The sequence below is a fragment of the Trachinotus anak genome, unplaced genomic scaffold (assembly GCF_046630095.1).
Source record: "Trachinotus anak isolate AG129_WGS33_773 ecotype Australia unplaced genomic scaffold, CSIRO_AGI_Tana_v1 ptg000003l, whole genome shotgun sequence".
NCBI classification, from domain to species: domain Eukaryota; kingdom Metazoa; phylum Chordata; class Actinopteri; order Carangiformes; family Carangidae; genus Trachinotus; species Trachinotus anak.
Genome location: NW_027273854.1, coordinates 4,104,439 through 4,120,135, shown reverse-complemented (window position 1 = coordinate 4,120,135; position 15,697 = coordinate 4,104,439). Strand labels below are relative to the sequence as shown.

Below are 15,697 nucleotides of genomic sequence, written 5' to 3'. Positions count from 1 at the left end.
TTGACATTGAGTTAAAAGAAACTTCTGTTCCCAAAGTCAGAAGTGAATAAGTGTGTGTAACTGTGTATTTTATTCTTATCCCTTTAATCATCTTAACCATTTTATTTAGGGTGAAAACTAAAGGTCTTTACACATCAGGAACAACACAAATAAACAACACAATATAACTCAAAATATTAAAGACTTTCAGAGTAAAGGTCACTGTTTTAAAGGAATGTTTGAAAGTTAAAACATGGTTTTAGGATTAAGGATGGAATTAGCTGTAGGTTAAAGTTAGAGCACACACACACACACACACACACACACACACAACTTTCCTGAAACTGACACTCCAACATTTACACCCACTTTATGCAGTGATTGGCCGACTGTGCACAGGTGTTAATGTAAGCAGGGTTTGAACTTTCTCTCTCTCTCTCTTTCTGTCACTTTTTGCATGAACAAACACAACCAACGTTTTCCAGGAGAAAATGGAAGTGTCTCCACATATTTTAATGACCCAATTTGTCTGGCGCCTCTGCGACAGCCATCTTTTCAGCCCACCTTCGGGTGGAGCCAGAACATTTTTTCCTTCCAAAGCGGTTGGACAACACGTCTTACTGACTTGTTTTCAGCCTACACATTGTGTGCATCAAACTAAGTAGTTGGTAGAAGTGTCTCTGTCACATTCACTGGTGGGGCCAAGGTTATACACAAAGCTGTTCACAGTGTGGCCCATGACAGTGGAAGGGGAGACCAGGGATGGTTGTAACATTTCTGACATTTCTGTCTGTATCTTGGATCTTTTAACCCAGTGTGTTCAAAATGTGATACCAACTAAAAGGTGTAGGTGTTGTCTCTGCAACACAAACTGAAAATGTAGGTTCAGTCTCAAACACAAGGAATGAAATGTTACAATTCACCTCATGGTTCAGGTTAGTTGTAGAATCATGATGTAAGGATTATGACAAAAACTTGATAATGAAGGATTCAACACTTCAAATAGTTTTTAACATGATTTGTGTGTGTGTGTGTGTGTGTGTGTGTTGTTGTTGTTACTACTAACCCAGACTCTTGCAGCCATTAACCATCTTACCTTACAGCTAACAGCTAAACCATTAGCACTGACAACTAGCATTAAGATCTCTACACAGACACACGATAAACATGAAAGCAGACAATGCTATCACAAAAATAAAGTTAAAAAAATAGTTTCTTACCTCTAAATGAGTTTTTTCCTTCTAAACTTAAGGATTAAACTGAGTCTGTATATAGTGAACTTGTTCCTGATGTTGCCGTGTGATTGTCAATTTCAGAAGTTATGAATATTTTCAGACACAGCCGCTCATCCAAAAATAAAACCCACACAGGAAAGGTAGGAAGGAACGCTGGGTTCAGTATAGAAAGCTCCAGCAATCAGTTACTTTGAAGCATATCTACACCTTAATGTTATAGGTGGGGAAATCATTATGTCAATAATAAGGGTCCTCACAAGAATAGCAGTACACACGTGTGTTTGTGTGTGTGTCCTTGTGCTTCTATCTTAGTAAGAACTAATTTGACAGAGACAAAGGGACCTGAAAGAAAATGTTTCAGAAACTGTTTTAGGCCTGAAAAAATGTTTCCGACTCTGAATATCGACACAGAGTATTGTCCTGAGCCTTCACGCACCCATAAAAACTAAAAGCTGAGCTGTCAGACATAAAAACCCTGTGTGCTCTGCTGAAACCACAGCCTCTGCCTGCTGTTGTAAAATGGTGATAACACGCTGTAATCGACCACTGGGAGCCGCAATCCAAAAATATCAGCGCTGGCTCTTGAATTCCAGTATCAGAAGCCCAGTGTCTGCATGAGTGTGTGTCTGTAAGTGGATTAATAAAGCCAGAAAACACACACATCATACTGCCAGTTACACAAACACGAGACCAAGTTTACTGCATGTGCAGAAAGAAAATATCTGCCTTGCTTTTTAATTGAAAGCAGCTAAAAAATGACAATTTATGAGACCTCAGAGTACACTGCATGGTACTTTAGGCTTCTGCTCTTTTATACACCAGTAAATATATTTTCTCTCTCTCTCTCTCTGAGGTAAAAAGCCTCGCAGAAGACGGCATGTAAAGCACAGACAGTCCGAGCATCTTTCTGGGACAGAGTATTCCTGAGAAAGAAACACAGGTTTGCAATAACACCACCATAAAGAAAACATCCAACACCTTTCTACACCACTGCCCTAAAAGCATTGCTGCAAGGGCCTGACATGCTGCTGCAAATGTGTATACATGTGTGTAAAGACGTGCTCATGTGTGGTGCTGAAGCAGAAATACAAAGCAAATCTATTTGTGAGACAAAAAGGGTTCATTCCTAGGGACCGCGGTGTTTTTCATGTCTGTGTGGTTGAAGGGGAACTGAGTGCGGAGAGGTCTTCCTAGAAAGACTGAATAAATAAAATCAATGGATTCACTGTATAAATAGAGCTCTGCATGAGAGCGTGTGCTTCCCTAAACTTGTTCCCGAAGTTCTGGACAAGTGCAGAGGCCAGTGGATTCATCAAATAAGGGAGAGGAGGAAAAAAAAAAGTTTCCATTAGAAAAAGTGCTGAGATCCTGATTTGCCATTATCTGAGTTCTGTGACACGAGCTGCTCTCCATGAATTATGTCAACGTAGCAGTCTACATGAATAGGGCCTTTTTTATGTATAGCCATCTTTATTCAGAATTCATAAGCAGAAGTCATTTTACAAGCCTGGATTACATTAAAGAGGAAGTGTGTGTGTGTGTGTGTGTGTGTGTGTGGAGGCTTAGTGATACCAGCTTTCTCAGAAAGCAGCACCTGGCCCCGGTGCAGCCGTCTGAATGTCACATTTTTAATGTGTTTTAGGAATGAATATGTCAGTTTTTTCTGTGCATCTCCTCTTCCCATTTTGCCTCTCTGTCTCCTCATAACTTTTTCAACGCGCTGTCTTGTCTCGTCTTTCGCTGAGAGTCGGACCTGCCTGACAGCGGGCAGACGGAGGGCCGTAAACGTCTGTGGGACAATACATCAACCGTGGTATCACAGACTGGGAGGGTGAGGACAAGTTCAGCCCTTATTTCTAATGTGGGGTGAGGCCGAGTTGTTAACCTTTTAAATCAGTATTTACAATTAGGCCCTCCCCGGCCCCTGCATAGACTCACATCAGGTTTTAGATTCACTTGTTCAGAAAATATTACTCCACTAATTTTGTTTTGAAGTGATTGACGTCTCCTGGAGAACAGGAAAACATACAGTCACTTAGAAATTCTTCTAATCAGCTCAGCATGGTTATCAAGCTTTCCATTCTCAATAGAATAAATATGGGTATCAATAAAACAGAGGAGGAGGATAAGGCTCAGTGTTAAAGAGGGTCTTAGAAATAAATGACAGTGTTTATTTATTTATTTATTTTTCAACCACTGATTACCTATTTATTTTATTTAATTATTTCAGGTCGTATTATTGCCTTGTAACATGACAGAAAAAAATAAAGAAAACAAGGTAATGTTCATGTTAAATTATATCCATTACTCTCAACTCTAACCCTCTAACTTACTTAATATGTTTTTGAAATTCTGATAAAATACTGAGGAACATCAATATAGTGCAATTGTGCTATTTCTTGTCTTTATATCTTATATATATATATCTGCGCTAGTTGAAAGGGAATCAGTAATTTAAGTCTTCTTTAACAGAAGAATAATAAGATAATAATAATAAGACTGTAATTTGCAGCTTTGATCTAAAGCGTTGATACAGTTTACAGTGATAACTGTGGCAGATTTAATTCTCAGTAACAAATTCAGTTCTGGTCAGCGATTGTGGATTTTGTGGTCTGGAATGACGGCTGCTGTGAGCTAATGTTGGCTGAAACTTTATATCTGAGTTTTTAATGATTTCAGCAGTTTTAAAACAAGATGCCTGTAAAAGCATCGTAAATATGTAAATGAAGGATATAATGCTCAAAGCTATATGACCCTGTAGGCAGCTGATAAGAGCAGCGTTGTTTGTAATGTAATTAAAATGTAATTTGTTCTATCCTAACCCTAAAAAAAAACAGGACACGTGATACAGGAGTTAGATTTATACTCATAATGTTTGTATTTTCATATTGTCTGCCTTATTTTTTGAAGAGAAAAGTACTGAAGGACTAACCAATGTGTTTGCTGAGTGTAAACGCCCCTAAAATAAAGCCAAATAAAGCCCACCTGAAACCTGTAACTCCACATGATAATTATATTATTAGTAACAGAGTGAAAAGCCCCTTGCCTTTGGAAATAAAGCAGGTAAAGCTAGTTAGCTGGGCATGCTAACATTTGCAGGTTATATTAGAGCAGATAGAGACACTGTTTAATCCATTCCTAACACATTTGTTGTTTTTTTGTTTTGAAAAGGTGATAAAAAAAAAAAGAAGACACAATCTAAACTCTGTAGAGACAAAATATTGCTCTCATCATCCTGTGGACTTCACAGCTCTGATAATCTAAAATCTTGACAGTTTATGTTGATATAAAACTGTTGTTTTTACTGGGGTCCCAGTTTGAGAGCTACATGGTTCAGAGTGACAACTGTGAAATGGTGAGAAACAAAACAGATATAGCTTTAAAAAAAAAAAAAGAAAAGTAAAACAGTCTCTGGACTAAAAGGTGTTTCTTGCAGGTGACATTAATCCGCGCTATGTTCCATCCAGCTCCTGACAGGTTGATTCACTGTGCAGGTGTAGGATGAAGAAATTCACCCTCCTCCTCCTCCTCTCCCTCTGGCTCCTCACAGAGTGGAGCTGGAATCCAGAGGAAGCGAGATATGCCCTTGAAGAGTCAATGCTAGTTTTTTTTTTTTTGGCAGGAATACAGAGTTGGACGCTGCACAGAGATGTCAGGGAGGGTCAGGGCAAGTGCTCCAGAGCTAATGCTAATGATAGCTCCGCCCACAGCTGCAGCGCCGTGCAACCGGAGCAGGGCCCCATGATGCTCAGAGGCCAGATTTCCATGCTCTGTTTGCTGGAGGGCACAAAGTGTAATTTATTGGAAATAGGGCAAAAGGGAAGAGAGAGTACATGTTTGTATATGTTTGTGTCTCCCTCACTGCATCCAGTTGTCCTTCCTTCACCTCTCAGGCCTGAAAATCCTGAGCATTTAATGATAAAAAATAGCATCTTGAATGTTTTTGAAAAATATATAGATGCCTATTTCAAGTATAAATCTTTAATTTGGATTTTATTTTGACACATTTGGCTGTTTCTGTCAGTTATAATGACATTGCTCTGACCTGCCAAGACTTAATTGCTGCAGGTTTCTGGGAACATGATGACATTGCTAAAAAGAAAAGCGATCAGGAAGGTTTTCATAGGATTTAAAGTTTTAAAACTTCAATAACATCATTAAGATAACATTATCCATTATAACATAACATCACATTATCACATTTAAAGTTGATATAGTCAGGAAACAGCACCTCCAACAGATGCGGAGCAACATTAGCATTTATTTGCAGTCATGCTGATAAATATAAAAGTAGAATTCAATCTCTTTTAGTTTTCGGGCTCTACTAACTCTACCATCAGCCTGTGTTCACCAACAGTCAGTGTACAGCTGCCTGCTCTGGTTGAAAATGAAGCCATGAGAGCAGCGAGAGCCAAAACAACGAGCTGAAAGACGCCTTTCACATTACACACAGTCATTTGATCCATTGTTATTATAAAAATATTGATTATAGCCACTTTAAGCAGGTCGAACTTGCCTGGAAAAGAAAACAAGATGAATGACAAAATAATTAATTTGCTGTATGCATTACCTCTCCCTTTATCTCCAATTAAAAAGGTTTGAATAATATGGATCAACAACATTATCATAACTGATAGAAGTTACAGTCAAAACTACAAAAATAGGATCCAAGTTATAATAAACCAGAATTATCTTTTATGTAATATTTTAAATGGAGATATTGATCCAGTCTCTCTGCACCATCTGTTCATCCAAGGGTCGATGCTTCAGACACGGAGGAGGATTTGAGTTTAAGCCAGTAGCAGTTTGAAAATTGGAAGATTTTACCATCATCTTTAACTTTGCCAGATCACAAATGAGACAAAAACCGAGGCCTCTAACTTGAACAGGACGCTGAAAGTCATTTACATTTCTAAATTTGATCTGGAAGCGCTGACGTCTTCATTTTAGTGTTGGCAAAAATTAACCTTTATCACCTGGTCCCTTCTCTCCAGCATCTGACCCCCTGTTCCCTTCCACTTGACTCCCTCCCTCTCTCTCTCTCCCTCTCTCTCTTCTCTTTCTCTCTCGCTCCTGCTGTGGTGATCAAAGTGTCTCTGCAGTGCTGTGTGATAGAGACGAGGCTGTGTGGGAGGGAGGGGAGGGGAGGGGGGGGCAGCCTGGTGGTGGTGGTTGGGGGTGAGGTAGCGGGGTGGATGGCAGGGTGAGGAGAGGAGGCCTGAGGAACACACTGTCCCCTCCTGGCTGGGAATATTAAGAGCAAACACACTGACTCTCTCTCTCTCTCTCTCTCTCTCTCTCTCTCTCTCTGCCTGAGCCTGGCTTTGTGTCTCTGGCAGGCTGCGAGGTTACATAACCTCACATCAAACCGACTAATGACCTTTCTCTGACTTTACTGGACAATGTTCTGGGACAGAGAAGCGAGCACCCATGGGAGCTATGTGGGGGCGCGTCACCCAAAAAAGCAAAACTTAAAGTCACTGAGGAGAAGCTGCAGCGCTCAGCGTTCACTCTCTGAGGATCACTGCTGTGGAAACTAAATGCAACCTGAAGTGTGTGTGTGGATTTCTGTGCAGAGGAATGTTTATGTTTCTCCTGTGCATGCAAACACTGAAACTCTATGTCTGCGTGTGTGTGTGTGTGTGTGAGATGAGGCCTGTTGTTTATGCTGACCAGGGAACAGTTGCTGACTGCGCTCACCCCAGGTTATTTTTGGGTCATGCAGAGTTGAGTGGCAACACAGAGCTATAAGCACGGTCAACCAACTGAAGAAGAAAAAAAAAATCATTGGAGCAAACGTAGTCTGAAATGACACATTCACATCACCCCCACCGCTGAGACGAGCAGCGTGAAGCTTCATCATTTCCTGCAGAAAATAACATATGGACCAAAGAGCAGTCGGAGCTACGTCGCTGCTGTTTTACAAATCATCTGAAGCTTTTGAATCCAGCTCTGAATAGAGGGCAGTTTAAAAAAAAAAAAGAGAGATAAAGAGGAGGAACCAAAGTAGGCTACAGCACACAAAGTGCTCTGGGATGCGTGAAGCGAATGGAGCGCCGTGCTCTGCCCTCTGGTGGCGTGATGGGAGACGGAGCGCAGGGCTCAGGGAACGCTGTGTCCATGAACGGGCCTGGAATACTGATGCCACAGTGCAGGGGTGCAGGAGCTGCAGTCTGGCAGGCCCAAGAGAAACGCTCAGCTCCACTGTCCTCTGCACAGACACTGACTTGTCTGTGAGACCGAGCAGCTTCAGTCAGTGGTGTGGATGATACGGATGTAGATTTCTCACACTCAGAAAAAGCCTAAATCTACATCATTTGATGCCTGACAGGAGGATTAAAAAATGTGACTTCTACCTGTTTACCTCTTGACTCCTGCTCAGGTCTCATTATAAAAAGTGTGAAATTTAAACCCTGGTGATGGGAATTCAGCCAAAACAGCTGTGATCAATAACACAAGCTGCAAAACAGGCCCTGACGTTACAGCCATTCATCCACGCAACATAGAAAATGTATAAATCAAACCTCCACAGCTCCTCCACCCTGCAGCAACCTGTGGTGCATTTAATAACACCTTGTAAAAATAAAAGGCTTCCACTGGGGCTCCACACAGTCGTTATTTTCTTCACAGATTCATTACAGAATCTGCTTATTGTATTTTGGATCAATCATTTAATCAATTAACATTCAGATGTTGCTAAATCCTGATTGGTGCAGGTGAGACAGTGACATCATCTTTGTCAAATCAGTGAGACAAACACAAATACAGAAATCTCTTTGTGCTCATGTTGGAGCCCTTTGCTCAGAGTGTGCAGACGATGGGATCTTTAAATGATCCATCGATTAACAGAACTTGATCGTCTCAGATCTGAGTCCGGCCCAGTCCAGGCAGAATAACAGGTCCTGACAGTGGTCGAGCAGAGAGTCGCTGCGGGACCAGCAGCAGCCTGTGGCCTCCGTCCTGTGTAATAATGGTCCTAAGTGTGTGGTCGCCCCCCTCCCCACCCCGACAGTCTGTCCTCCTGTCAGGCGCCACGCCGCAGCACCACCCAGCCACTTCCCTCACTCTGCAGGACGGCCTGCCGCTGACTCCGAGCCAGCCGGCCGCCAACGATGCCAGGACACACACCAACACACAGATGCACACACCTACTTACACGCACAAGCAACTGCACACACACACTCACACTCTCACATAAATCAAATGCTTGGCCCTCCTTTCTGCTGTCCCAGCATGCACCCTGGTTACCTGGCTGCTTTCCCACTAGCAACAGCTGCTACCTCAGGACTGGAGGTTCCTTTGCATGATAGCACACACACACACACATACTAACACACAAATGCAGTCATATACAGTAGAGTCACAAACGGTACTGGCTCATTTTAGATGATGGAGGACTGGACCGATCAGGGGCGGGGCCAGAGGTGGTTGGCTTGTTAGTATCATGGATGGATGACCTAAGGGGCCAGGACCAGGGGCCCTCCAACCAAAGCTCAGCATGAAGAGACTGTAAAACATTTGTGGTTGGAAAGTCAATCAAACGAAAACACAAAGACACGCAAAAAGATCAGAAGCAAAATTACCACAAAGAGACACAACGACGAGCACAAAGTGCCACAAAACAACCACAGGCACACAAAACAACCACAAAGAAAAGACAAAATGATCACAATGTGGCACAAAAATGAAAACAAAGTGATGCAAAACAACTACAAAGAGACACAGAGTGTCTCCTTCCCTCGCTGAAATGTCTCCTCTGTCCACGGCTGCAGGACATTCATCGTTACAAATATTGATATCACTATTCATTGATATTACTTCCTGTTATAATATTTAAAGTTGTTTATTTGATTGATTATACTGAATAAATAAATAAAAACAAATAATAATTCTCAGTTTGTTACTGAAGCTTTAAATCTGAGTCTTAACACATTCCTGCTTGTGTCAACATGGGCCCCCTCTCTTTAAATCTGTGCCCTCACTCAGCGGTTTCTGAACCCGCCCCTGCTTCATTTGTCCCTGGCTGCGAGGGGCTCATTTGAGATGATGGAGGACTGAACTAATCAGGTGGAATGATGAGGACAGGTCTGTATGAGAAGTGCACAGAGATGCTGTTTGAGCAGATGCAGCGGGTCATAAAGAGAGCGCCTGCTGGGACACCTACCCCCACCTGGACGGGACAGAGGGAGCAATTAATGGCATAATTCTGGAGAGTCAACTGTCACATTTAGCGGGGGAGGGGGGGCGTTATGTAAAGCAGAGCATCGTGGGATCTTTGAACTGCAGCTCTGCTTGTGCTGCGGCAGGGCAGAGGTCACAGCCTCTGGAGGTTATTACGTAACAGCAGGGCCATCTCCATGACTGTCCTCCAGCCACAGGGACACAGGGCTTCACCCTGCTCCTCCGCCCGCTGCTGCCACACTCTACACTGACAACAGAGACACCAACCACCACAAAGACACACAAAACCACTACAAAGACACACAAAACCACTACAGAGACAGAAATGACCAGAGTTGTGTAAAACAATCACAAAATGACCACAAAACCACAACAAAACTACACAAATGACCACAAACTGTTGCAGAATTTTACAGTGATGTAAAACAACCACAAGATGACCACAAAGAGACAAAACAACCACAAAACAATACAGAACAACTCCAAAGGAGACAAAAAACAAACACAAACTGATGCAAAATTACCACAGTGATGTAAAACAACCACAAAATAACCTCAAACCAACACAAGATGACCACAGAGACAAAAAAACAACCCTGAACTCTTGCAAAAAAAGTCACAAAGATGCAAAATAACAACAGATACAAAACCACAAAATGTTGCAAAACGACAAAAAAAGGAGACACAAAATGAAAAAACTCGCCTCAGTGACACAGAGCCTGTATCCCGCCTCTCTTTAGGGCTCAGTTTACCATAAGTGTCCTTTAGAGGATATTTCCTCTGCGCTGTAGAACTGCTTTGGTAGAGAAAATGTCAAATTGTTGAAGTGCTGCTCTACAGAGAACAATTGTCCTTCAACTCCCTGGACTGCAGGTTAATAGGAGGAAGGTGGGACCTTGAAAATCCTTACAGGAAATCCACATTTCTGCTAAGAGTGCTGAATATTATGCAGAGATGTCTCAGAGAGGCGTTCTGCGGGACATCTAAATGGCCTGTGGAGCCCTCTCAGGGTCTTCCTCATTACCTGCTGAAGTGCAGGTTTTAGTTTTGGCAGTGATGAGTCAGAATGGATGATGTTGGGGCTTAATTACTGTCCTGTGACTGCCGGAGCTCTGATGTCAGCCGAATATAGGCCTCACAGCTCAAGGACACATATAGCCTGTTAAAACATGCAATGTTAGCTGAACAGAGCGTCTGTCCATCCGTTCTGCATAGGTGGCTGCTCTCGTCGTAGCTGACGCTGACCTTTTCAGCTGTGGGACAGGAGGCAGGGCTCGGAGGCCGACCACTCAGCCGGCTCGCTGCTGCACTCTGAGGTACTGATGTTGAGTCTTTTCATTTCACGCTTCACTACGTCTCAGAGGGAATGAACTTACAACAGCTGTAGTTACTTTACAAACACATGGCTCATGAAACACGTTTCTGCCCAGCAGTATATAAAGTTAGATGTATGGAAAATTAAACCTTCTCTGGTTCATGATTTTTTTTCTTAATTTATTTCAGGTTGTTTTGAGAGTTTCACCTGTTTTTGCTTAGTTACCTGAACACTGATTACACCTCTGCTGCATATCGTTTTCACTTATGGTGTCCAACAGACATCTATGGAATTTATTGTAACAGACCTTTCTGCTTTAAAAATAAATTTTAATCCCAAGTTCTAGTATAAAAGAAATTAATTTGTCCTTTTGTGACTATTGAAAACTGAGGTTTGACATATGTTCAAAAATCACTTTCAAGACCACACTGAAGTGATGGGAATCACTATTTTATGAAGTTAATCCAATGTATTATAAAAGGTGTTAATTTCAGTCCTGTAGAAATTCACTCCAATCTACCACTTCAGTAAAATGCTGACATAAATTTGTAATATGAGCTAATGTTTGCACAGTTACAAGGACCATTTCTGTTCTTGTTGCTTTTAAACATACCTAATTTTTCATGCACAACTTGTTCTTGCAACTGCATATTTAAGGATCTGGCTGCTTCCACCTCTGGATAAAAACCTCACTGCAGTATTGTAGCTTGTTTTTAGATAACAGTCCAACAGAAAGCCTGCAGTCCTCCACAAGGGGCATTTTATCTCATGACAAGTTTGAGATGTTCTTCAGATGCCTTTTGTGACCTAATTACACACCTGTGCTGTATAAGTTATTCACTAAGCTGTCATTTGCACTTCAAGATGCTGACTCCAGTGAAACTACAGGTTTAACAGCAGCTGACCAGGTTTCCTCAGATCTCTGCATTAACATTAAAGACACAACACGAACACTTCTTTTTGGTTTTTTATTAAATAACTCTGCAGAACAGTGATGGTGACAGTTAATGCAGCAGAGACACCGTTTGTCGACAGGGACTTTAAGCAGTCTCTTCCTTGGCAATGCGGTCCTTCTTGAGTGGTCCCTGTGGAAGAGAGAAACAAAACCATCAGTTCTGTGTCAATACTGAACCGTCTGCTGTGGGCTTCAGTCCACGTGTTGGCTCTGAGCAGCCAGTGTTTCCAGAGAGTGAACAGGGAGCCAGCACAAACAGGCACTGCTCCCCTGCCTCACTGGAGCTCACTGTGGCACTGGAATGGAACCAGAGTTCACACTGAAGACTGAACCAGGTTACGAACAGTGCGGGGAAACGCTAACAAACCATGACAGCTGACAGCACGCAACTAAACCTCTGCCACCTCATAAACCGTCATGCAAGTTGTGTCCCGTTTTTGAAGCTCAATGTGGGGAAAATAAAAGCATCAAGCCTCACCATGAAAGCCTTCTTTTCTTCCACAGTCTGGAAGCGGCCGTGACCAAACTTGGAGGTGGTGTCGATGAACTTGAGGTCGATCTTCTCCAAGGCACGACGGCTCGACTGCACAAGCAGAGACTGGAGGAACAAAAAGGAAGCATTTAAATTCAAGAACAAAAGTTAGACATTCAAGTCTACATGTGTTGGTTCTACAAGTTCTCCCTGGACAAACAGAACATCCACATCTGTTCCACTTTCAGTTAATAGCTACCTTGACATTAAATCTAAAACAGTATAATGTACTGATTACATGACAACTTTTTGGCTAAAGCCATTCTTACAATTTGCAAAAACTGGCACTACAAATGGCCTCGAACTGTGTCCTCACCTTGCGCAGAGTCAGCACCCTCTTCTTGGTTCCCACAACACAGCCCTTCACCATGACAAAGTCATTGGTCACCTCTCCGTAGTGGACAAATCCACCCTTTTGGGAAAAAAAAAAAAAAGCCATCAGTGAGCTACAGCTGCTTCAGGACAGGATGCATCCACCAGAACCATTTACAGGATGAACGATCACTCACCAGGGGGTTGATGCTCTTGTTGGACAGATCGTACTCAGTGGAGGCGTTGTTCTTCACCAGCTTTCCGTCCTTGGTGTGGAAGCCCTGGCCGATCTTGTAGATCTTCTTGTTGATCTCTGTGCGGTGGTGGTAACCCTTCTGACCGGCACGGGCCACAGAGAAGGCCACACGGGCAGGATGCCAGGCACCAATACAGGCCACCTTACGCAGACCACGATGGGTCTTGCGAGGAAGCTTCTTTGTGTGCCAACGGCTGGTGACACCTAGGAGACGACAGACAGCATCAAGATAAGAGTTTTGATTTGACCAGAGGATGTGTGTTACTTTAAATGTAAAATCTGACCCTTCTGACAGATGAAATTTGCAGCTGGTCTTACCCTTGTATCCGTGACCCTTGGTGATACCGATGACATCGATCATCTCGTCCTGGGCGAAGACGGTGTTGACGGGAACGGCCTGCTCCAGCTTCTCACGGGCCCAGTCCACCTTATCAGAGATGGTGCCTCCGTTCAGCTGCACCTCCATGAGGTGAGCCTTCTTCTGCCTCAGGGGCAGCAGACGCATCTGCACAGGGGGAAAAAAGAAAAAGTCAGACTACAGCAGAAATATCCAGAATTTAAACATGGAAAGATAATTAAAGCCATGTAGTCTCAGAAGGAAGGCAGCATGGAATATCTCCTCATAAGTGTCGGGCGCCATGCCTGACGCAAGTTCCGTGGTCTCATCACTGACAGACAAGCAGGAAACTAATATATCACATCACTGGGAATCAAACACTAACCTGTGTGTGGGCAATGATGCGGACGACCTGGCAGTACTTCTTCATGGCAGCAAAGTCCTTCTCCAGCTGCTTCTTGCCCTCGTCATCCTGCCATTTCTTGCAGTATTTGGTGAAAGCCTTCTTCTTGGACTTGTACCTGAGAGCACGCAGCGTGGCGGGGGGAGAGAGGACACATGGGTTGGCACAGGTCCTTCATAACCCCGGAGGGCCAGCGGAAGAACACAGTGCATAGCTGCTCGCCCTTCCCTCCATGAGGATGAGGGCTTATCAGCTTGTTCAGATTTCGGCTCATGGCACAGTTTCTAAGAAGCACTTTCCACTGGCCAGAGGAGCCCGGAGCTCATCAGGGCACACGGCACCTGAGCGGAGCTGCCACAGGGGCCACCGTATTGTTAGACTCGCTCAGTGAAAACACAAGATGTTTCATTTCCACTGGGCAACTAACAACTGCTTCAAGAGCTTATATTACAAAGGTTTAATCTGATTTCATGTAGCATCTCACCAGTTCTTGTAGAACCGACGCTTGCACTCGTCACTGACGTGCTCGGCAAAGATGGTCTTGAAGGAACGCAGGCCGCGGGGAGTGTTAACGTAGCCCACAACTCCAACAACAATCATGGGAGGTGTCTCCACAATGGTGACAGCCTCGACCACTTCCTTCTTGTTCACCTCTGTAGAAGGAGAAAAAAAAAAAAAAAAGTTTAACTTGAGAGCCTTAAACTTGCATTGAACACTCTGACTCTCTATGGCATAGACTGCGCTCAGTGCTCGACATTCAGCAAGGGGTTTAAACCCATTCTGTCCGCCCGTCGAGGGTCTCATCACAGGCAGACCACCATACTGATAAATATGACCTTTCACAGCAGACATTTTCCCCTCACACTCAAAAGCATGAGTGTGACAAGTCTAAACATCTGCTGTGAATAAGGATTATTATCACTCATGCTCCATATGCAACCACGTTATATAAATCATTTACAAGTTTAACTTCATTGCCTGCTTGCACTCACTTGAGCCAGGTCTGTCCACCTCACGGACGATGTGTGTCATGCCGGCCTTGTAGCCCAGGAAGGCCGTCAGGTGGACGGGCTTGCTGGGGTCATCCCTGGGGAAGCTCTTGGCCTTACCACGATGACGACGGCTCCTCTTGCGGGGCAGGAAGCCCAGAGATCCGTGGCGCGGAGCCGAAAACTTACGGTGGGACTGTGGAGGGAAGAGGCTGTCAGCTGGTCCGTGCTTTTATATAAGAAACTAATATTTATGCAAAGATTTTAGTTTAGTTTGAATTAAAGTTGATGGTTGTAAACGGGCTTCGAGCTACCCACGATGTTAGCATGGTTAGCCTAGCCCAGCGTGTAGTTTCGACGACACACCTCAGGGTTTTTTAATTTTAAGTAGCCAAATCATTTATTAACATTAACTACATATATACAAAGGGTGATACAATAATACAATTAATTAAAAAAAAAAAAAATGTAGAAAGCTGTAAACATCATGCAGCCATTTTGGACAGTTAGCCGGCTTAGTATGTTAGCACCAAGTTTACACTTCAGACTGAAACATCATAAAAATAAACATTAGACTTGAGTTAAATTGTCTGTAAAAGCAATCGTAGTGTCTGAAGTAAGTGAAATGTGACGGATGGTTCTGATGATACACAGATGAAAGTGCAGAGTGTCTCACCATCTTGTCTCCAGTCCGATTTGAAAGAGGCCTGCTGAAGGGCAAACCGACCAATATATACCACCGCAAATATCGCGAGATTATCCTCAGAGAAGTCCCGCCCCCGGGATTTCACCCTGCAGATGTATTAAACTCAGCAGCCACTAGATGCCGCTGTTTACAAAATATAACATTACAACGTAAACAAGCTGCAGTTTAATGATAAAACAAATATTATCTATTAAAACTTTTTAGTATTTACCTTTGATTTAAAAGATATTGTCTTTGGACGAATATATATTTCATTCAGCTACTGTACATATTTTATGTCTTTCAATATATTTCAGTTATAATGAAGTGATTTATTCCTTCCAGCTGCTGTCAGACTTTACAACAAACAGTGCTCAGTAACCACACACACACCAGAAACGGACAACTCACCACCATAACAACCTCATGCATTAGCTACTGTTGTTGTAAATATGTCATTTTTGTATCTATATATTTAGCACATTATTATATTGTTATTATTTATTGTTCTAAATATT

At 43.0% G+C, this 15,697-nt stretch overlaps 1 protein-coding gene and 2 non-coding genes across 4 annotated transcripts; all 3 read right to left on the bottom strand.

The window, feature by feature from the left end:
• Positions 1-11,664: 11,664 nt before the first annotated feature.
• On the bottom strand, positions 11,665-15,272 carry rpl3 (ribosomal protein L3). 2 transcript variants are annotated; one of them, XM_071467423.1, is made up of 9 exons: positions 15,171-15,272; positions 14,498-14,690; positions 13,990-14,158; positions 13,488-13,623; positions 13,084-13,270; positions 12,707-12,969; positions 12,514-12,609; positions 12,144-12,263; positions 11,665-11,795 (listed from the first exon to the last, which is right to left on the bottom strand). In XM_071467423.1, exons 1-9 carry the CDS (start codon positions 15,171-15,173, stop codon positions 11,751-11,753), a joined length of 1,212 nt encoding a protein of 403 aa, XP_071323524.1. In that variant the 5' UTR covers positions 15,174-15,272; the 3' UTR covers positions 11,665-11,750. The 2 variants fall into 2 exon arrangements, with proteins under 2 accessions (XP_071323524.1, XP_071323533.1); XM_071467432.1 differs by lacking the exon at positions 11,665-11,795 and having other exon boundaries at positions 12,165-12,370; positions 12,417-12,609.
• LOC139619383 (small nucleolar RNA SNORA54) lies at positions 11,885-12,016 on the bottom strand. Its single transcript, XR_011690381.1, has one exon. It is a non-coding gene; the product is annotated as a small nucleolar RNA SNORA54 (small nucleolar RNA).
• On the bottom strand, positions 13,351-13,442 carry LOC139619384 (small nucleolar RNA U83B). Its single transcript, XR_011690382.1, has one exon. It is a non-coding gene; the product is annotated as a small nucleolar RNA U83B (small nucleolar RNA).
• Positions 15,273-15,697: the final 425 nt, after the last annotated feature.

Bases quoted from the DNA above. Each gene is read 5' to 3' on its own strand.
- rpl3 (XM_071467423.1), bottom strand. The intron at 13,271-13,487 runs GTTAGTGTTTGA...CCCCCTGTGCAG, and splicing joins GCATCATTGCCCACACACAG to ATGCGTCTGCTGCCCCTGAG. The intron at 11,796-12,143 runs GTGAGGCTTGAT...TCTCTTCCACAG, and splicing joins AAGAAAAGAAGGCTTTCATG to GGACCACTCAAGAAGGACCG.